The following is a 23,234-nucleotide window of genomic DNA, read 5'->3' as shown; positions in this document are numbered from 1 at the left end:
GTTCTAAAAGGGCTCTAATTCATGCATTTTCTAAAGGCTTTATCCATTATAGAGTTGCAGGGAGAGTTAAAACCTATCCCAGCAAGTAACAGGCACAAGTCAATGGGATGCCAGTCCACTGTAACAGGTAATGCCAATAACGGGCTCCAGTCCACTGTAGTGTGCATATAGATACACTAACATGAACTCACTCACACCAGGGCCAATTCTCCCAGAAGCCCATTAACCTGCCAGCATGTCTCTGGACAGTGGGAAGAAACTGGATCACCTGGAGGAAACCCACATCAACATGGGGACACCATACAAACTCCATGCAGACAGCACCCCAAGTCTGGAATTGAACCCAGGGCCACAGCAATGCTTCTGTGCCATTTGGGCCCTTATTCACGAGTACTAATTGGCATCTGTAACTGACCTGCTTTCTGGTTTAGTCTTCTTGGTTTCAAAAATCCCCTAAAACTGTTAAAGTACATCATTTCTGACCATTTCGGCACGCAGAACTGCAGACTCTCAATTTGTCAATTCTAAACCTCATTCAGCTTCTCAATTTAAAATTTGATTTTAAGAGGTGAAAGCAAATTAAAAAAGGTCGCAGGCTGAAAACTAAAATCAGCATGTGATTAAATACTTGGCTGGGGCAAAAACCAGACCACTGCCCACTTCTACACAACTACAACAATATTTACATGTAAAAAAATGAAGTATGTTATGTTAAGTACTATTAAGACATAGGAAATACCTCTGCCAATAAAAGTTAATTTAATGATATAACATTACGCATCCATTAGGATCTTGACATAGTGTTTTGTATAGACTGCCATGTTACTGTACATTTTGCTCCTTTATATACTGTATTGTATTTTGTATAACACATACATTTGTTTTTGTGTCATTGGTATTCTGTTCAGTTTATTACACTTTATTGTTTCTGGCTTGGCTGACGCAAAGGCCCATATTTATGACTGTGTTTCCAGTTCCTCATTTTCTAAATCTGCAATCACTGCATACTGTACCTGGGGAGGAAAATGTAAGGAGTAAATTATTGCATATTTCCAGCAACACGAAGTACTTGAGGAGTAAATTATTGGATTGTAAACAAGACTCTTGGTGATGGATAAGTCAAGGTATATGTTTAGTAATAACAGTCATTGTGCAAAGCTTTACTCAATATGACACTCTATAATTAGACTAAAGTAAGGACTAAGGCAAAAAAGTAAGAGGTAAGTTTTGTGTATTTCAACGTTTATAATTTATACATATATACGTCTAAGAAGTCGGTTTCTAAACATAAAATGTATTCCAGTGAAATTTAATCAGTTACAAATTAACCTACAAGTCAACAGCTTGTTTCAACAACGAAGAGATTTTAGGAGTTTCCCATTGGTACACAGTTGCAATCTCCTTAAAATAGGTTTTTCTTTTAGTAGCATTAAACGTTTTCTATGCGGGTGTCTACTTCATTTGAGACTTTTAACCGTCGACATAGATTTAAAACACGAACATTCTTAGAATTATGTTTTAACCATTAAATAAACAAGGTTACTGAGGTATTTCACAAGCACCGCTTGTGAATAATATCGTAAGTAATAATATATTATAAATTATACCCAATTATACCGCTTTCTTCAGTTAACCTACGGATAAAAATCGTTCAACAAAACTGCACAGACACTTCGACATTATAATTTAAATATCCCATGAAAGAAACATTTTCATTGATTCCGCCTTTGATATTGGATTATGAAACACGTTGGGAGACTGTTTCACAACAGGGTGGGACCGACTGTTTCAAGCCAATCGGCACAGCCTCTTACGAATCACATGGTCTCTATTTATATAATCCCATGGGGTATGCATACAGTAGTCTATCCTTGTGATACTGTGTGTGATGCTCAGGTGAAGCCTGGAAATTTAATAACGCAGAACTGTATGAAATGTCTTTCTCGGCTCTGTGGTTTCTCTGTGGTACTCTGTTTTAACGCACACAAAAGAAGTGCGGTAGCTCCCGTAACGAAGGGGTGACTTTTCTCTTTGTGGTTATCAATGGAAGAGGAGAGGGTACTACATACTTTTCTTCTATGCGTTTGACCGAAATTTCGGATAAATGATCAGGGACCGGCGATCATAATCCGAAGGTCAACACTGAAAGGATTTCTTATTCTGGGGAAACCAGGATGGACGGACAGTTCGTGAACGTCTTGGCTGCAAAGAGATCGCTGCTGTCAGATTGTAAGGATATCTAGGCTGCTACCACCTCAAAGTGCAGATAAACCTCGCTAGACTGGTGCTTGGCGTACGTTTAAAATATACATTTGAATGCAATCTGGGACTACACGCAATTACCTTTTCTCTTTCCCTTTTTGAAAAAGGCGTATTCCCGACTCTTAGAACGACATCTCTTAAAGTGAAACCAACCTGACGACAAAGTTTATTGACGAAAATGGATCTCGTACTCTGCCCAACTTGCCACTGTCTTATGTCCGACCCTGTGACAGTGTCCTGCGGACATTCTTTCTGCAAAAGCTGCATGGGGACGATTTTACCCTCGAGGTGCCAAATCTGCAGAGAGAGGTTGAAGCTGAGAGACGTGAAAAACATAAAAACCAACGTCCTGCTGTTCAGCGTGATGGAAAAATGCTACCCAGAAGACACAAAACTGAAGTGCAGTTTGCAGGATCGTCTTAAAAACTGCGAGTTTACTGAAGCCCTGCGGATTATAGATGAAGGAATGCGGCTGGGTAAGGTTTTTTTTATCGAATATCTTCTGCGAAAGAAAAAGACTTATGTAACCCGTAAGGTATGTAATGTAAAAAAAATTGTATAACTTCAACATGGAGTACTTCGCCCCTCACACCCAATTACGCAATTTGCTTGTGTGGTGCTCAGTCTGCTGTTCTCATGGCACTTAAGGGCACCTAATCAAACATTTTGTTATATACCCAATTTAACAAAACGTGAAACGTGGTTTGCGATTGAAATATTACTAATAACGCGCGCATGCTGATTTCCTAGTGTAATAGTTTTTACGTGCAATATTACGACTTCACTGACACACAGTGGAGAATTCGAGGAACTTCAGTGAGGTTTGCCAATCTCTCCCAGAGAAAAAAAAACATTGCAGTTCGTATTTTATTTTTGTTGTTGTTGAAAAAGGTTCCTGACTTCTGAAGAAAAGAAAAAAACATACTGGTTATGACATACACAACCATAAAAACAAGTGCAGTGTTAAAACATGTAGATAAAACGTCAGCAGCAATCTTCAAATTGAATTTTGCAATTTGGGGGGTTGCTATCTGGAAAACTGTCTTGTCTCCACATATGTTTTTCCAGAAAAAACCTAAATGTCTTTTATATATTAACTATGTTCATCCAATAGCAAGCACATTTCTTAACTTCGGAAAAAAACATCTAATTTCACAATAGCCAAATACTAGCACAATGGATTTACCACGGTCATGTCTGTTCAAAAAGACAGTCTTTGTGAATTTGCTGCAGTTACAAGTATTAGACGACTTTTGGTGTGTGAATTATAATTGTTGGCCTTTTAACATATTGCAGAAGAAATGGGAACTGAAAACTCGGAGATGGTTCGCAGGGCATGGAAGTATAGGTGTTTTCCTTTCCAAAAACAGCTCCTGTTTTTTGTTCCCCGCTACACATCAGTCAGTGTCATTAAGAGATTAAGTGTTCATGTTGCAGCAATTATTTTATTTGTATGTGTCTGTGGATGACGTTAGCTAGCTACTGTTTTGCTCTTACCAGACTTGCTACAAGACATCCGCTCAAGTGAATCAGTACCTCACAGTGGATCTCAGTGATGCATTGCTTAGGATCTCCTGAATAACTCAGTAAAGCAACCACACTCAAATTAATTTATTTTAGGCTTAGGCCTTCATGATCAGACCCTTTTCCTAAATTGTAATTTATCCTATTAAATGTTACATATTTTCTCATTCCCAGGTAAATATTGAACATTAAAAGAAATGTTTTTCACTTAGTACTTCAAAGGCCCTGTTTTTAAAACACCATGGCTTAAAATGTTATGATGAGAATCCCCAGAAAGTTACCGTGATTCGTACAGCATAGTTCAGCTGCTTTATAAGGTTGCTGTGGTCCTGTGCAGTTTTCTGATTCTGTTAAAGGTCTGTGCACTAGCATTAGGCTACACATGACAAGAAAAGCTGATGTGCTTTAGAATGGTGTCATATTAAATGCTACAAAAAATAATTATGGCAACGCATCAGTGGTGGTATAAAATCACATCATTAAGCTTTGTCAGTTTCTCTCATTAGAGCAAGTATAGGTAAAATGGGTTAATTTATTTCGTAACAATCCCCATAACACTTGCATAGACATGGGTTAACCAAGAGGTACACAAGGGTAGATATGCATATCTTATAGCAGGATATAAGAAAATAGAGGAGGCCCATATCAGTTATTTGGCAGCTAGCAAAATATTAATTTTTATTATTAATACAGATGTAATTTTCAGATTTTTGATGGTCCCCTTCTAGAGCAGATTTTTGAAGGACCCCAGCGAATCTGCCTGAACAAAATTGCTTGACAATATGTTTTAAGACTCCGCAAGCCTTGCTGTACAGAAATTCATATTGATTTCTGTCCTAAATGCTGTGTTGATAATGAAGCAGTTCTCAGGGTTAACTGTCAGTATGTTCTAGGATTTGTAAATAATGTCCTGTACTATAACACAACATAGTTTGCTTTGTGGGATGTATTAATCACAGAGACAGATACACAATATCAGTCCATGTCCAAGTGTAACAGGAGTAATTCAGCCAACTTTGTTTTGGAATCTATATTTAAAAACTTGAAGTGGAAACTAAAATTCATATAAAACAACATCTAATTTTACTCTTAAGTTATTTTTACCCCATTGACATGATTTTTAGGATTATTTTGCTGGAGCCTTTACCTAAATCTGACAAAACACACAGTCCATACATTTTCCTCTAAGAGAATAACAGTATTAAAATACAATATCAATATTTCACAAAAAGAGATCTTTGAGAACGTCTGTCTCCGGGGGTGAATGCCAGTCCATTGCAGGACCACAGAGAAAGGGACAATTTTACAATAGGCAGTTAAACCTCGTCGGTGTGTCTTGGGGACAGAAGGAATCCAGACTGCCAGGATAAAATGCTCATGAATACTGGGAAAACACGTAGCACATAGCCAGATAGATGGCTGAGGACTGAATCCAACCCAGGAGCTTGGAGCCACGAGGCAGCAGTGCTAGCCCTACCATGCCTCGCTGGAGAAGAATATATTGCTAGTTGTTTTCTTTGAATCTTTTGCTGTTTATATCAGTACATAATTTTCGTTGCTAAAACACAGTTTTCAGTCTCAGTAAATTAAAAAAAATAAAAAAGGATTTAAACCTAAGTGTGTTACTTTTGAGTTAAAATACTAAACAGTTAGATGACACTTCTTGTTTTGAAGGATTTATCCTCAGTATCTGCTCTAATGTCACTGGATTCTGTCAGGTGCTTTGACTCTGCTGAAAGGCACCAAGATATTTTCTTTAAAAGACAGTGTGCAAACACTGCTAAGAACATGTATACTTTCAGAGAAGGAAGTGGATAAAAAGGATTTTTAATGATGTTAAATGCTTAGTAGCTGGATATCATTTAATATAGGGTTATTTATTATTCTCTCATCTCATCTTCAAACACCTGTTTCCCCATTATCAGATGTGTCTCTGAATCTGCTCTCATCTTTGCAATTTTAATGCAGTAGGATGTGGTTTTCAGTACGGGTTCTTAATACAGAAGCGCTGACCCTGAGAGCACACTAGTTATTACATTTTTATTGAGATGTGGAACTTGAAGATGAGGTATTTTCTTAATATAGAAATGCACTTTCCCTTGAAGAATAAGAAACTACTGCATAGAAGGTTACAATCGAGAGAAGTTCACAAGCTAATCAAAAGCCGTTCAGTCAGTCTCTTCAGTACTTCAGTACTACTGTGTACCTGTGTACCAATAGTAAAAAGGAGTGCGCATGTCTTCTCTTATGTAACATACTCTCATGTTACAATATGCAAAGAATGAACGAAGAAGAAAACAGGAGGCTGTTGTTGTATTGGTTCTTGTTCTGACTAGTAATAAGGCTGTCAACATGGCAGAATATGCAAAACATTATAGCAACATAATTTATGCTCCTGATAATCTGCTTTGGTCCTTCATGCTTTTAAAGAAATTGATTCTTCGACAAGAGACTTTGTATAACTACCAGTACTTCCTTCCAAATGGGAAAACTACCGTAACTGTATGAGCAAGGAACTATTTTGTGTTGTTTCTAACTCTTAAGTATCACACTATGACTTATTCAAGACGAGTCAATTTATTAAAAAATCTGTTTCTTCAAGGCCCCAAACATTTCTCTGAAACAGTGAACAAATGTCATGTGAGAATCATGCAACAAGTGCAATATGCCATGTCTTAAATTTGGAATTTTCAAAGGAGGAACATTCCTTTTCAGATTCTGATAATAGCTCTTTCTTGTCCACTTGGGTTGTAGTGCTGTGGTGTGTGTGGTACACCAAAAAGCAAATCAGTTTTCTTCTTGTCTGATGTGCCAAGGGAAACTGTTGACTATTTCTCCTTCCTCCTACAGCGCCTAACGATGTCAGCCTGCAACTTTCACGGGCAGAGGCCAAACTGGGACTACAGCGCTATAGTGACGCTCTGAAGGATCTGGATTTGTTATGTGAAATGCGGCCCACATGGACTGAGGTGACATGTTTTTTCCTAAATAACAGGTCAAAAAAATAACAGAAAAACGTGAGCCACACTCCTCTGCGGTAGAACTTACTGTGGAATGGAGTGTTTCAGTGCCTTGATTAAGCCCTTGCCATCTGATTTTTTTTCGATAAAACAATGAAAAAATACGGCTCAGAGGGAACTCTTTTTAATTTTCCTTCTCACATTTCTCTTTAAAGCTAAAACTTTTCAAACTGCTAAAAATACTTAAAGCTTGTATATTAATCACCATCCAGGTTCTATGTCCCTGGTATACTGTAGTATAATTTCATATTCCACAGGGTTAAGTCATTTTGTTTTGTGAAAAACAAAGCTAGTGATGTAATACTGCATACTGCAGTGAATCCAGAAAAAAAATCATCTTCCAAATCACACAGGCCTGCTTATAAAGTAGTGTTCTTAACTAAAGTTGTTTGTATGTACTCCCTGTAAGTTTGTACACAATGTTAAATAAAATAGAAGATGGTATTTAATAATCCAAAGTATTCTAGTGTTAAGTATCTAAAAGGGAAGTACAGTAAACACCCAAATCCATTGAATTTTTTTTTACCTGCCATTGGGAGAATAAGAAAAAGAAGGAAGCATTATTTCATAAACTGTTTCCTTAAATGATTAAAAACGTTCTTGGGGAGTGGTCAGTTTACATTTCTGTTTTTCTTAGTTGGTGAAGAAGTACAAGGGATATTTGTAACCGTTCATGGGTGATGGATTTATGGAGCTATGTTTACTTTGCCTGGGGCAGACATGATAGAGTTGTCATACTGGTTAATGTACCCGAAGCTGTCATTCCTACTTCAGGTCGATAATGTTATCATATTTTGTTTTCAAGCCAAGATGTTACCGTACAGAAGTAATCCTTTGCTGATGTGAATTCTGTCCGTCATCTGACTATTCATAAGAGTATTTCCTCAAAGTTTCAGAAGCCCAGGAAGTGTTCTCCCACTGTATTACATACAGTGGAACAGCAAAACCTTAACCTTACCCTCTACACAAAAGACACAAAAAGAAGTGACTTTGTGTGTTCTAAAAAGTATAGACCGTATGATAACATGCTTTCTATTTTTAAATGAATTATGCCTACATTTTGATGTGCAGATGATTATTAGAGAATCACTTCTCTTCTTCTCTATGAAAGTCAGTTGTTAGTTTTGATCTTTTTTCTGCTTAGGGTTTCTTTCGAAAAGGGAACATATTCCTGGAAATGGGAAGAAAAACAGAAGCTCTGATTCAATATCATCACTGTCTCAGACTTCAGCATGAATTTTCTCCTGCCAAGCATGAAATACAAAAGGTAAATTCCAGGCCTTTGATCCTGTGAATTGTAACTATGTATTAATACTTTAAAACTTCTCAAACTGTTGTTGAAAGCTGTAGAATAATTTATGTATTAAGTCAAGAAACGTAAACACATGTATATTAAAGCACAGGATGTTAACTAATATCTATTTATTTTATTCAGCATTTGTATTTCCTACTGTGAATAATAGCAGGAGTTGCAAGAATTATCTAGTGTTTCTTTAAAAAAGGCAAATACAATTTTAAGTTATTTCAGACCTTATGGTTTGTGGTACTTAAAACTTAGTTTAAACAGATCTACACAGAAAGAGAAAAAGGGAGAGTTTTTGTTTACTATGTGTTTTTTAAGGACAGCGATTATAATTAATTTAGGTAACACATTAATATGAAGGAACACCTTACAGTGAATCAATTACATTTGATCGGGCAAATATGGTGGATTAGACCCTGCACAATAAATGCTGGCAGCTTAAATATAGTTTATCCCGAGTTGTTTTGATCAGGGATTTGAATAATCTGATTAAATATTGCTAAATAACAAGCTTGGCTTCTGCTCGCCCAGATTAACATGTACTAATAAGTCAAAGCTACTGTAGCAGTTTAAAACACTAGTGGGTGCTTTAGGAAAATTGTTCATGCTTGTAACATGCATACATTATAATAAACTCCTGATGGTGTCTTATATGTCTATGACAGTGTAGATTAATGGGCAAAAGCAGTGTGGGTCAGGACCAGGTGGGCCAGGTGATAAAAGACATGAGAGCGTTACCACACAGCACTTATATTATGATACAAGTACACCAAATTGGACAAATTATGGTTTTTGGAAGAAAAATTAAAATGAAGACGTTACTGTAATGGACACCTGAATGGAAGTATCCAAATTGATTTTCTCTAAAACTGTAAAAACATGTTTTACATCTGTTTTATTTTTGGTTGGAAATATTCAGATACTGCATTCAAATGGTGTGTCTGTGCCAGAAGAAGTAGAAGACCTGCTGAAGGTCACCTCGATGTATCTGAGGAACGCCTGCCCAGCAGCAGACCCTGTGCTGAGTGAAGACGCCCCACTTTCCCAGCCCTTGGAGGAGGAGAGAGTGCAAGTCAGTCCCCTTTTCAGGAATGATCTCTGCACATCAGAGTAAAGACAGGAGGGAGGGCAGACTAATGTATTGACATGAAGATATCATTCTGACGCAGTTCTCCACTCCTTTCCTCTCTCCAGGCCTCGGGAGAAACAAACAAAGCCAAAAAGGCCGACAGCTGCGTCAGCCTGAGCCACTCTGTCTCTCTTCTCCCAGCCAGAAAAAAAGAAGAGGAACTGATGAACAGGGACACTGAGCACCAAAGAAGCAGTAAGTGTTGGATTAAGTGTCATATTTTAAGATGGCTTAGAAAAATTAAGAGGGAGAAGCTCCAAGACAGGTGAGAAGAAATTATTTGTCATATAGCAAAGCAGATGTCCCCGAGTATCATTCTCAGGAAGCAAATAACTGGAGCTGTACTTGTTTGCATTTTTGTGCAGTTGTACCTGTTGTTGACAAATGAGACCATTTCCTGATTCACTTTACAGAGCAAGAGAGTCCTATGACTCATTTCATGCTATTGTGAGCTAAAGTACACATGCAGAGCTGATTAGGCAGCATGAATAAGAATTAAAATCTAAGCAGGAGGGCCAAACGCATACAGTATAAGCAACATCTGTCACTCTCATCTCCACAAAGAAGGCTTACTTCACTGGAAACTGACTGATGACTGGGACCAAATCAGCGTTTTTCTCCAGCTTTCTGCCTTTACTGTACAAAGGTGAACAAACCAAAATGTGAATCCTTAAACACAAAAACAATGGCTGAGGACAAAGGGTGACGAAAGAGGCTCATTTTTTTTAGGCCACTAGAAACAAACAGCTTCTGTACAGATGTGACAGATTACATCAGAACTGGGATAAGGATCTTCATACTGGCCTCACTGTCTGTGTGAAGTCTGCATGTTTTCAGCCTGTTCAAGTGGGTGCTCCCTGGATGCTTCAGCTCCCTCTGCCCTCCCAGAGACCTGCAGTTTCAGTTTGAAGCCCTACAACAGATTGCCCTCCCTGTATTTACACCCTGATAAACCCCAGTATTGACCGAACATCCATGATGTGTTGTTACTTGATCAAAGACAGTTCCTAGTAAATTTGAGTAAAATTTTATTCCAACACATTTAATGTCTCTCTCAAAAACCTAGGAGCGAATATGAGTACAGAGATTTGCAGCCACGTCCAAGATTTTCCTCTCAATATGCTCAGTCCATCGGACTTTGAATGCCCACTGTGCATAAGGTAAGCAAACATCCATGTTTTAAGTTAAGAGTTGTTGGATTTTATACCAAAATGATCCATAGGACCATGTTTTCTGATGTGAGCTTCACCATTAGCCTGAAGTAGTGTTGAGGTACAGTACATGTACTTTACATTGGTAACTTTTCAAAATCATATTCTAAGGTACTGTAAACGCTGTTGATATAATGATAAAAATAATACTCGAATTCTGTACTTTTCTAGGTTATTCTTCGAACCAGTCACGACTCCCTGTGGACACACCTTCTGCAAAAGCTGTATCGAACGAAGCCTTGACCACAATCTGAGGTGCCCTCTGTGCAAGCAGCCCCTCCAGGAGGTGTGTCTTTTGTTTTTGTTTTTTCATAATAATGGCCACAGGTTTCCACATTTCTCCTCCATGTTTTTTTAATGAGCAAAAGATGGGCGGCACGGTGGTTTGTATGGAGTTTGTATGTTCTCTCTGTGTTCGCATGTGCTCCAGTTTCCTGCCACAGCCCAAAGACATAGTGGTAGATTAATTGCCTTCTGGGAAAATTGGCCCTGGTTTCTGTCTGTCCTGAGATGGACTGGAATCCCATCCAGGGTGTACCTTGTCTTGGGCACATTGCTTGCTGGGATAAGCTCCAGCTCCTCCAGAACCCTAAATAGGATGAGGCTGTTTGAAAATGCATGAATGGTTGGAGAGTGGTAAAAGGTGACTCGCAGATGTCCACCTACATATCTGTACTGTGTGTGAAAAATTACAAAAAGTAATAATGTGAGGGTACTGTGGAATTATTAATTACTACATGAACATACATCTCTGGAGGTTTTCTTAAATATTTTCATTATTGTACATATCACTGGATATATATTTTTAATAACAATTTTTCATTTTCACTTACTTTGACAATTTACCTTTTTGTTTGCTTAATAACTAACTAGTGTTACCAATGACTACCACAGAACACATCACATTGTCAGTCTGATCTGAAATTGCAAAAAAGCAACTTTCTGAATCTTACTATTATTATTTCATGAAGCTTCAGTAGCCAAATGTTGTTATTAAAAACCATAATCATATTTTAATTAACAAACATAAATGGGTATACGTATTACAGCTATCACGCATCATCTATTGGCATTACTATCAAACTACAGTTTAACAGTTTTGGTTAATGTTTTCTAAGTATAGTTTTTATAAGAAGCCCAGAAAAAAAATCATTATACAGTGAGTGAAGCTCCAAAGACTGCAGATGTGTGCAGATTTTTCCTTTTTCCAATTGAAATGATTAATTATGAAAAGAGAAGCACTTTTTTACATTACACTCCTTGATAAGCATTTTTCCCCCCTTGCAGTATCTCAAAAACAGAAAGTATAACCGTACAATTTTGCTGGAGGACATTATGTCCAGACTGTTCCCTTGTGAACTTGCGGAGAGGAAGCAGATACACGATGCTGAAATAGCAGAGCTCTCAAAGTAAGTACTCTTTTATTGATCTGTTGCTCGTGAGAATGATTGCTAAACTTTGGCTTTACTATAATGCTTAGTGAAGTTAAAGTCTTAAAAGACATTTAAAAATACTAATTCTGCAGGATCATTTCCAATGGGCCTTACCTTTCCTGTTCAGTCCCTTAAGATCACATGTGCTGTGTCTTTCAGCTTAACAAAGGACATTCCGATCTTCGTGTGCACAGTGGCTTTCCCTGGAGTTCCTTGTCCTCTGCACATATTTGAGCCTCGTTACCGGTTGATGATGCGCAGGTGTATGGAAACGGGCACAAAGAAGTTTGGAATGTGTACTTACGAACATGGAAAAGGGTACTGGAAATTGTACAGCAAACCATGTTAGCGATCCCTCTGAGTTAGGCAGGATTAGAAACTTCAAAGGATTCCAGTTATTCACATAATAAAAAATAAAAAATAATAGGTTTATTCCATGCTGGATAGAGAAGAAAGAAAACAATGTTTCGGCTTAGCAGCCTTAAACTGATACAGCTACCCACCTGAGCTGTATTTACCAAGTAGTTCTTTTTGGTACGTTGTGTTACTTTTAGCACGAAAAACTATTTGGAATCATGCGTTACACAGAATTCATAATTCTTTATGTAAAGAAAATCACACTCACCAAACACTTTTGAAATGTGCAAACTTCATGAAAAGGGAAGATCCTGCATTATCAAACATTTTAAGTTACATGTGCACGGTGTGAAAATTGTGGTATTTCATGTAGTGAACACTGGACTTTTTTTTCTGCTTTCAAGGTTTGCAGACTATGGTTGCATTTTAGAGATTCTGGGTCTGGATCTCCTTCCTGATGGCAGGTCGTATGTGGACACCATAGGAAGGAATCGCTTCCGGGTTACGAAGAGAGGTCAAAGAGATGGCTACCACACAGCAGACATAGAATATTTGGAGGACCAAAAAGTACGCCCTTGTCCAACGTTGGCTCTCTTACAGAATATCATTACAAAACTGGTAGATAGTATAGTTTTGTGTAGCCTGTGTTTGACTCCGTTATATACAAGAAGGGGCTAGATACCTGTCACACTAATATTTTTCATTGTATTTAATATTGACATTAGGTTTTTATGGTTCTGTATATGGTACTATATGTACACTGTATTCTGTATGGTTCAGCATATACAGTGATGTGAAAAAGAAAGTACACTCCCTTATGCGTTATGATGTTATGGTTTTAAATATTAAGACATATCTGACCTTCATCCAGTCCTCACCAAGTTCTAACATTAATGCTTTTGCACTGAAAGACTATTTTATTAACTAATTTAATAACTGTGAAATGTGATTCACTTTGTGAATCCCCTTGCCAGCTTTGACTTTTGTAACTCTGTACTGTACTACGTGATTCAGCTTTTGGCACACCTAGACACTAAAAAAGCATACTCTACTTTTAGATTGTGTTGCCCATAGCCTCTAAGGTTTGTGTGTGTGTTTTTGTACAGGTAGAAGGTGCAGAGCTGGAGCTCGTGCAGCGCTTGCATGATAGCATTTACCAGCAAGCCTGTGACTGGTACCATCGGCTGAATCCAAGAATCCGGGATCAGATCAACAAGCAGTATGGCCACATGCCCGAGAGGGAGGACAACATTCAGGTAAATGTCCCGTTCCTTCTGGATAAAGATGAGTATGTAAGGCATGAGTGGAGAGCAAAGCAGTGAGGAAGAGAAATATCCCACGGAAATCCTGAAAATCGAGGTTTTATTTAAAAGAAAGAGGGGTATGCGGAACAGAACCCTCATGCTTCAAAATGTAAGCATTTTGTTACAATAACTGAGAGAAAAAACAGCTCTTTTAATCTCTTATTAAGCTGTAAGAAAGTTCCTACACTGAATTCGAACTTCACCCTAGGATATAAACTGAAGTACTGAACTTGGTTTTTTGGCCCTGTCTGATGGTTGGGACCTCACTCTCCACTAATGTCAGTAAGACTTCCAATTATTTATTAAAGCATTTTGTACTTTTGTTTCCATTAATTTAGTGTTTACAGACACCTGACTGCATACAATAATATGTAGCAGGCCTTTTATCTTATGCTGTAAAATGGGTCTTAGATGCAGAAGATAGTTTGAAATAAATATTTTATTAGAACAGAGTCCTTAAAAGAAAGTATGTTGTTTCACTCATTTTTATCTCATTTTTATTTGTCTGCAGTTCAAATTAATAGTTTATGTGCAACATCTAAAATTACGAGTCCATTGAATTTTGAAGTCCATTGAAGACAAGGAAACATTAATTAGAGCACTTTGTTTACATTTCCCTGGTGATCAGTCCAAGTCTTGTAAAATGTCATGTTCTTCCAGCAGTGTATTGTATTGATACACAGTCAGGTTTTGTAGTGATAAGCAATCCTTTTTTAAATCGGCAATTATTTTTTCCCCCCCATTTAAGACAAGAAAAGATCACTTTATTAGCCATATACAATTTCTTGTATTAGGAATTTGTCTTTTCGCATACCCTAGCTTGCTCTCTATTAGACACACAGCCATTTATATGGCGCCCCTGGAGCAGTTAGGGTTAAGGGCCTTGCTCAGGGTTCCCAACGGAGTAGGATTCCTCTGCCTGCCATGGGATTTGAACCGGCAACCTTCCAGCCACAGGCACAGAGCCACCTCTCCGCCCACGACTGGTAGGGCCAGAATGCGACATGTAGGCACACTCTCTCCACTTACCCACCCGCCAAGTCATTCGTCATTGGCAGGTTCCACTGTACCCAACTGCTGAGGTATCGCTGACTCAAGGAGAAGAAGGTCTCTCATTGAGAGGGAGCCTCAGTCAGCTAACCCCAACCTCTGCAGCTAACATAATATCCTGGTTTGGGATACCCCTGACGCAACTGGCTAGTGACATCGCCCATGTTCCACTGCACACCTTTATGGGCTCAGTCACTGCAGAGTCGTAGAGGGACTGTTTCTTTGGGGGTTTATTTCATGAGCGGTCAGTGGGGGTATGGGCTGCTGGAGTGTACATTTTACAAGACGTACACTGATCACCACGTAAATGTAAAACAAAGCGCTCAAATTTTTCCTTACCTTCAGTGAGCCTCGATTTTAGATGTAAAATATTCATTTAAACTATTGGGTGGCGGAAGACGACCAAAAAACGAGCGAAAAAACGACTTCACTGCCTTTTCTGTTGCGGCGCCTCAGTCTGCGTTTCATTCGCCCTACAGGCCTCCCCCAGCGGGCCGTCCTGGTGCTGGTGGCTGCTCTCCGTGATGCAGCTGGACCCAATGTACCAGACCACGGTGCTGTCGCTGACATCCCTCAGGGACCGGCTGGGACACCTGCGCGTCGTTCTGGAGTATTTCTCTCAGAGCTAAGACAAGGGAACGTCAGGCTGGATTACTCTGGCTCTCTCCTGCCGTGAAGTTAAAGTCACGAACGCCAGGAACACTGCCTTAATTTGGAATAATCTCAGTTTTGATAAGCTTTTAAGCATTTGTGCATAATCTCAATTGACCTCATTATCACTACATGTGTCACAGGCCTCTCCTTTCACTAGATAGCGCTGGGAGGTCATTCAGCTCATAGCGTCTCACTTGTGGAGTCTTGTGTATTTCAACAGCACTCCTAAGGCCTTTATTTTGATGTCCATTAACATCTGTAAACGCAAGATGTTTTCACACGAACATTTATTTAGTGCTGGGAAACAAAACATACACAGGATGTTAATGATCAATTATTGACTAGTTAGGAAGAGAGATCTCCCACTGCTGCATAAAGTTCTGAAGTGTGGCACAGCACTTTGACTTACTTTTGATTAAGTAAAAAAAACGTTAGGTTGCACAGAAAGTTAATGTTTAATTCCTCTTAAAGAATACCAGAAAAGATCAGATTATTTTGTCACCGTATATTTTTGTTTTTGTTATTTTACTTTTAAATAATTTGCTAAAATATCAGCAAATTATTAGTTATCATAGAAAAAAATATTTCAGTAACACTAAATCATGTCATGAAGTTGTAACCATTTTAGTTTTAAGCTAAACCTGTGGCTTACAACACAAGGTACATAAGCACATGAATCCAAAGAACATGTTAAGTAAATAGATTTTTTTCATTAACTCAGTATTTCAAGGAAACTCTGAGTTTAGCCTTTTCACAAGTTTGGTGCCTGGGAGTTTCAAGTCTTATTTTCTGGTACACTTTAAGATTCAAAGTCCTAATATTTTATTATGTTTTTGGTACTTATGGAAGTGAAATGTGACGCATGTACAATATTCAACATATTGACACCAGGAACTGGAATAAGAAAGTATTTTTATATTATTCTAGCATTTTGTATTTTAACATCTAAAATTCACCATTAATTCGGAAGTGCACATATTCAATAAGCATTTGTCGAGGTTTGTACACATGTACAAAGACTTTGTATCTGTTAGTAGTTCTTTGGCATACAAATTCTAAAAAATGTATTTTTTTTCTATTCTAGAACATGGCATGTAAAACTCCACAAATAAAGATAAGGGTTAAACTCAGTGCAGAGCACAATTGCAAATTAGACTGAAGCACTTGAAATTAAGATTTCCTTAAATGCCAAGTAAAGGACTGAAACATCAGATACAGCCTACTGACTGCAGCAGACTACTATAGCGGGCAGTGGAATGAGAAATGTTTACAGTGCTCTCTTATGTGTAAGTTCTGTTAGAGCTATTTAGTCATGTACAGTTATATTTCATAGTGCGCAAAATGAAAACTGAAAATTTGAGAATTCGTCGTTTGAGAAATGTATTGCTTTCTTGCAGAAAAGTAATCTTAAAGGTTGTACACATTGTTTTTCTGTTTAAAACAACACAGGATCATTTTTGGGTTTTATTCCTGCTAACCGTACAATGTAATGCTGGACTAAAATTTCAGATACTTTGCTCAAAGTAACATAATCGTCAACTTTGCTAGAAGCACCTCAAAGCAACATTGCTATTAAAATCTCTGCAAAATGTAATTTCTCACCCACTTACAGCACATGTACAATGTCACACCTTTGATATATGTATAAGTCATTTTTATAAGGATTCATTTGAGTTGTTACTTCTCCCTTTTGTAACCCATTTGCTACTACACATTTGTGTTGTTATGTTTGGCATAGTTAAAAACACTTTACTGCTAAGACCACCGTGCACCCTCATAGAATTACTATGTAAACAGAATTGTGGTGGACCTTCCTGGCTTTGTTAAAGTTGAAGGATCCACCTGTAAGTCTCTAATAATGCTTTTGTAGAAAATTGAGACCTATTGGAAAAAATCTACTTCACATAGTTGTAGTAAGGCATTGATTATCAAGGCTGGGCTAAAAAATAAACATTTTACATCCCAGTTGATGTTTGGAGCCATCAAAAAATATAACTGTTTAATGACACTTTATGGTATTTTATTTGCATGTTTACTAGAATAAGTAATAAAACCATATATTATATGATTATTTATACAGATTTACAATACATTCTAGTGTGGACTTAGAAACTGGTGAAATTGCTTGGATTTGAAAAAAGTTTTTATTCTTATGCTATGATTGACTAATATAACAGTTATAATATAATATACAGTATTGCATAAAGAACAAAACAATTACATCAGTAGGCTTTTTACATTATCTAGAAAATTAAACTTCGATTATTTGGAACATCTTGAGGAAGCTATTCAGCCAAAAGGGAAACTTTTGAAGGGTATTTAATCTGTTAGACTAATCAGCTTGGTACTATTACTACAGAAGGGGAGGATGTCTTTTTGCTACTGGATTAGTGAAAAGTATTATTGGCTTCAGATGTGGTATGTATTTTATAGTTTTTGGAAAAGTAGGCATTGTGTTTCCATTGCACTTTAAAAATGTAAAAATTGAGAATTCATTTTTTACTGGTTGAGGCCAATGCTGATTAGTCAATCCTGACAGATTGAAACCTACAATATGCCTTTTTTGTTTTATGAATGCCAACATTTTTGCACTGCAGTTATGCTTTGCATGTCTATTAATGTTCAGGGATTTCTTTCTTTTGGATATGTATTTGCAAATATTTTCATATTATTTGGTGTATAGCATCCTTAAGCATCAGTGAGTGTTCTGGGCCAATTTCACATATCCAAATCCAGTACAGTAAAAATTAGAAACAATTAGTGCTTTTCTGTTTAGAGTATTAGAGTATTATATGTTATTCTTTTCACATTGTTAATATCAGTGTGTTGAAACTAAATAAGACATTTTAAATTAAAATTTTGGTGTTGAAGTGAATTTATTGGTTTCACTTTATGTCTGCTGAAGATGTATATTTCTTACTGTTGAAGAAATCTTGTTTGTAATGGAATACATACGTCTGCACACAAACATGTTTTACAATGACTTGTAAACATTTAGTTATGATATATAATAAAGCTGTTTATAATTCAGTTTTGTTTTCTTTTTCCGAAAACTTCAGAATTTACTTGAGATAAATATCTGAAATTTTTACCATCTTTGTCTTGCAACAAGTATTTTTTCCAATATTTCTATTATTAATAACAGTATGTGAAATATGGATTCAGAACTTGACTGTTCAAGCAAGGATTATAACTGTTCAACTTCCAGACCTTGCGCAAGTTTATAGTGTTTTACAAAAAACATAAGCATTCATAAAGGAACTTACAAAAGTAAAGGAACAAACTCTGTAGAAATACACTTAAGAGAGATCTTCAGCATTTTTTCCAAGTAGCGTTTAATGTTTTATTTCAATTACAGTAGTTGTGACAGCTGTTCAGAAGTGTATACTGTCTGCCCCCACTTCAAAAGCATTTAGCCACCAGTTTAGATCATCAATCAAGCTGGTAATTAGTTACAATTTGTAGTTATTGTTTTGGGAATCCTATATTCTAACGATGCCAGACGGTGCCAAATGATGATTCAGCCAGCGCTACTTCGCGTATTGGTCTCCTGGGATTAATAAAGCCAGATGTATAGAGAACGCATTCCCAACATCATTTCACATCTACTGCTGATGGCACAAAAGGAGATTTTAAGTACAAACACACCTCTACACAAACAAGGACAGACCGCACTCAACAATACCTGTATTTTACCATAATTATACATGCCTGAAAACATTTCCATGGAACAGCAGAAATTCTGTAACCTGTCAAATGTCCAAATGCACAGTGATACTCTAGTCACACGTGCGTGATGGAGTGTCCAACATGTTTTTCAATAATAAATTCCAGAATCACGTTGACTGGACCCCGGGCCACCCTTAGGCTATGAAAGTTAATCTGTGACTACACTACAGCTCTGTATTTTTGTGCAGAAGTCAGTTTCTCTTTTGCCTACAGGGGATATAGACATATTTTACTGGTAAATACCGTATCGTCTAATCTTTTCAGCTGCAGTAACCTACATACCAGTGACTGAATTGCAAAAGCAGCTAAATTATTTTTAACACCACTTTCAGAGTTCAGTTTCAGCATTTGAATTATTCAAAACATTCACTTTAAAAGAAAGGTGTATGCATAATTTAGTTCAACAAAGTAGGACATCATGGGGGGGTGAATCTTTTTTTTTATTGCAAAGCACTGTATAACATCTATTGTTCAATCATACAAAATTTTCTTAAGAGACTCCATTCCTGCATCAAGTGTCATCATTAAAACTAAACGCCACTGCATTCTACAGTAGACAAGCCTGTGAATCAAATTGATTTCCTCATGTCTTGGGTTATTCTATAATATAAAGTTGAGCCAATTTAAATCCCTGAGGTAAACAGCATAAAATAGTAATGGTGAAGTACTAACAGATGATCTTTAGCGGGTGATTGCAACATAAGGCCAATACATGAATTGTAAAGGCACTTTATACCCTAAAAATGGTAGCAGCAGGTAGAATACTATCAAAATCAATATCTACGACATAGATATAACTCAGAACACTAACATCCTGTATCTTTCAGGATTCTGTTCTGGATTCTGTGTTAAAATTCCTAATAGAGATAACTACACCAGCTTGCTATGTAAGCAAATAATAAAGGTGAATACTTTTCATCCCCTGAAGTAAGGGAACATCAAGAGTTACGTTCAAACTTCTAAATCCATATATAAACTACAATAAATTACACACCCATATAAACACAGAACATACACCATGCACAGATATACACAATTCAGTGAGATTCTGAAGCCTGAATTCTTTCCTGAGTATCTGAAGACAACAAAACTTTAACAGAGGAACAAGTAACCTGAGGCACCTGAAGAAGGCTTCACAGCCGAAAACATTGTGTTTTCTCTTTTCAGCATGGAATAAACCTATCAATTATTCCTTTGCAGACTACGCATGCTGACACAGCTACCCACCTGAACTACTTCAAAACTTTAACAGGCCATAAAGAGAGAACCTGTGCTCTAATAAATAAAATGTGTCCTAACCTGGACTAGTTCTCCAGCCCTTAACAGATACCTCATAAAAAATTAGGAACCAGTTTCCCAATTCCACAAAGGCCTCCTGAAATCTGAGAGACGTCTTTAGCGTACGAATTCCACAATGAAGGAAACTGGAATTTCCAAATAAAAAAAGACAAAGCTTTCTTCTCTAATAAAGCTCAAAGTGCGGAACTCTTTCAGCATTCATATTACCTGGACAGAATCTGGTTTCAAGTATAAATTTAAGTATAATTTCTCTTACAATACAAGCTGTGGATGAAAAAGCAAAAGGAGGATGATGGGTGACGTTCCTTCTTACCTCTTCTACCTTCTTGCTTCCCTGTTTTCACATGCGCGTCTGTTCCTGTATTTACTGTATGTTGTGGTCTGTTCCTATGGAGCCTAGTTTAAAGATCTTGTTTAAAGATGTCACTGTTGAATATTTATTGTTAAACATGGCAGTCATAATGATTTATAGTGAAGTTGATTAACCTGAATAAATTATTAGGACTTCTCTTTGATCATCTGCATTCGCCTACATGTTTACTTGCCTTCTGGCCTGAGGACAGCAACATTTAGAGCAAAAAATACCCTTTAAGATAAGATCACTTTATTAGCCACATGCAATTTCTTACATTAGGAATTCATCTTTTTCACATACCCCAGCTTGCTCTCCATGAGACACAGACAGGGAGAGAAGCTTGGGGTCAGAGTGCAGGATCAGCCATTGTACAGCACCCCTGGAGCAGTTCAGGTTAAGGGTCTTGCTCAGGGGCCCAACAGAGTAGGATTCCTCTGCCAACTGTGGGATTTGAACTGGCAACCTTCCAGCCACAAGCGCAGATCCTTGGCTGTGTTACCAAACTTCAGAATAAAGAATCAAGCTGGGACGTCCAACCAAACGAATTAATGAAATCATTTAGTTTCCGTAAATCCTGGACACTGGATTGACATTTTGCAAAAGAAAGTTCAAGCCGAGTAAAACGTTCAGCCACACCGTGGAACCAAGATGAAGCCGGCAGCTGAAAGATGAAAAAAAAAAACGTTGTTTCTAATATGCAGCAGATGCTACCATTTCCAAAAAAAAAGGAGGCCAAGTGGTTTTAAACCTATCTTTTGTAGCAGGCAAATCCCAGGGCTGTAGTTAAAGTCCTGCTGAAAACACTATGCTAGAAGTGTGGAGGTGTTGACAAATCAGGCAAACAGCACAAGAAGAGAGGTTCAGGATAGACACAATGATAATGCATTGACACCGTCTGCATCTATGCTCCCACCCCAAGGACAAAATCTACAACAAGATTAATCCACGGAATCCTGCCTTGTACACCTACTTGAATGTCAAATTAATGTTTTTTTCTTGTTAAAGCCGTATTAGCGGTATGTCGACACTTTCTTGATATTTCATCCGAGATGCACAACAATAACATCCTTCCATTGTCACAGAGGTCACAGAAGCCAAAAGATTATCTAGCAAGCACGGGTTCAAAGATAGACTGCACCCTAGATAGGAAGCTAGTTCATTGCAGTGAATCAAAAAGATAAGAAATAGTGAGCTCACAGTCTCCTGCCTGAATCTAAAATAAAAAGAACACATACAATTTTCTGAGTAGGATAAGTGAAAGCGGCCGACCTGTTGAGTGTAATATCATTAAAGACTTAAAAAGCATTAGATAATAAATTGAAACCATCTCATCCCAAAAGTACATATGGGGATTCTAAATTATCTATACCTGTATTGTTCTCCATTCTCAGTTTTCTTGGTTGTGGGACATGACACTATGTCACATTTTCCATAAAAATTAATTATTAATTAATTTCACAGTGTTAGCGGTACGTCGAGATCTTTAATTCTTCTATCCAAAGCATCAACAGAAGGGTTGTGGATCAGCTCAACATCTGCAGTACAAAGGGCTTCCAGCAGATGGAAATGTTCTCTCACTAATGTGCTGAAGATCTGTCTTTTTTCCACTGACTTTGCAATCAATATGACAGAAGCAAAGCACAGGAAACCTAGATATGATGTAAGTACATCATAAAATAGAAGATGAGTTTGCATCTTTGATTGATGACACCTTAAGTACACCAAAATGGTTAGTCACTTCAGTTCCCTTGATCTGTACAGCTGAGGTACTTGAAAGATGACCATATTTATTCATATCTAATTTCGGGTAATTTTAATAAACACAACTCTCCCATGATAACTTGGGATAGCGGTGTGTAGAAACCTCATTTTGTGGCACTTGCTTATGTACAAGTCCTGGATGGAAAACAGAATTAAGGTTGACTTATATCCATCTATTCATTTTCTATCCCCTTTATCCAATACTGGATTGCGGGGGAGCCAGAGCCTATCCCAGCAAGCAAAGGGTACAAGGGAGCACCCTGCATGAAGGCCAGTCCATCATAGGGAACATACAGACTCTCACACACTCTTAAACACACACCAGGACCAATTTTCCCAGAAGCAAATTAACCTACCAGCATGTCTGTGGTCTGTGGGATCACCCGGAGGATCATGCACACAGGGGGAACTTACAAACTCCATGCAGACAGTGCCCCAGGAATCGAACCCAGCGCTCCAGTGCTACGAGGCAGCAATGCTAACCACTGCAAGTTGGCTTAGATATCAATTTAAATTCTTATTTAAGATCTGTCATCCTTAAGTGATTTGTGATTTTTATCAATAGCATTATTTTCATGTGATGGCATGGTGTTCAATTGGGGAAACCCCCCCAAGAAAATAGAAATTGTCTTGAATGACATGTAAGTTCCTCATGAGTCACTGCCAGCTCTCCTTGGGAGGATGTTATCTGTTTCATTGCTTTGAAACCAGCTATTTCTCCCTTAGGACCTTTTTCACAAAAGGTTCTAATAAGATAAGATCACTTTATTGGCCATACACAATTTCTTGCATTAGGAATTTGTCTTTTCGCATACCCCAGCTTGCTCTCCATGAGACACACAG

General features: G+C 37.7%; 1 protein-coding gene across 1 annotated transcript; it reads left to right on the top strand.

The window, feature by feature from the left end:
• Positions 1-1,819: 1,819 nt before the first annotated feature.
• On the top strand, positions 1,820-18,274 carry lonrf4 (LON peptidase N-terminal domain and ring finger 4). The gene is made up of 12 exons (XM_088933104.1): positions 1,820-2,738; positions 6,637-6,755; positions 7,951-8,073; positions 9,029-9,181; positions 9,304-9,433; positions 10,305-10,398; positions 10,621-10,735; positions 11,737-11,858; positions 12,042-12,200; positions 12,644-12,806; positions 13,346-13,495; positions 15,073-18,274. The coding sequence occupies exons 1-12, from the start codon at positions 2,441-2,443 to the stop codon at positions 15,220-15,222; spliced, it is 1,776 nt and encodes a 591-aa protein (XP_088789230.1). The 5' UTR covers positions 1,820-2,440; the 3' UTR covers positions 15,223-18,274.
• Positions 18,275-23,234: the final 4,960 nt, after the last annotated feature.

This window comes from Atractosteus spatula, chromosome 14, assembly GCF_055471065.1.
Source record: "Atractosteus spatula isolate fAtrSpa1 chromosome 14, fAtrSpa1.hap1, whole genome shotgun sequence".
NCBI classification, from domain to species: domain Eukaryota; kingdom Metazoa; phylum Chordata; class Actinopteri; order Semionotiformes; family Lepisosteidae; genus Atractosteus; species Atractosteus spatula.
Note: the sequence above shows the minus strand (reverse complement) of the source record. Positions and strands in the feature narration are given on the sequence as shown.

Bases quoted from the DNA above. Each gene is read 5' to 3' on its own strand.
- lonrf4 (XM_088933104.1), top strand. From the start codon at position 2,441: ATGGATCTCGTACTCTGCCCAACTTGCCACTGTCTTATGTCCGACCCT. The intron at 2,739-6,636 runs GTAAGGTTTTTT...TTCCTCCTACAG, and splicing joins AGATGAAGGAATGCGGCTGG to CGCCTAACGATGTCAGCCTG. The intron at 12,807-13,345 runs GTACGCCCTTGT...GTTTTTGTACAG, and splicing joins AATATTTGGAGGACCAAAAA to GTAGAAGGTGCAGAGCTGGA.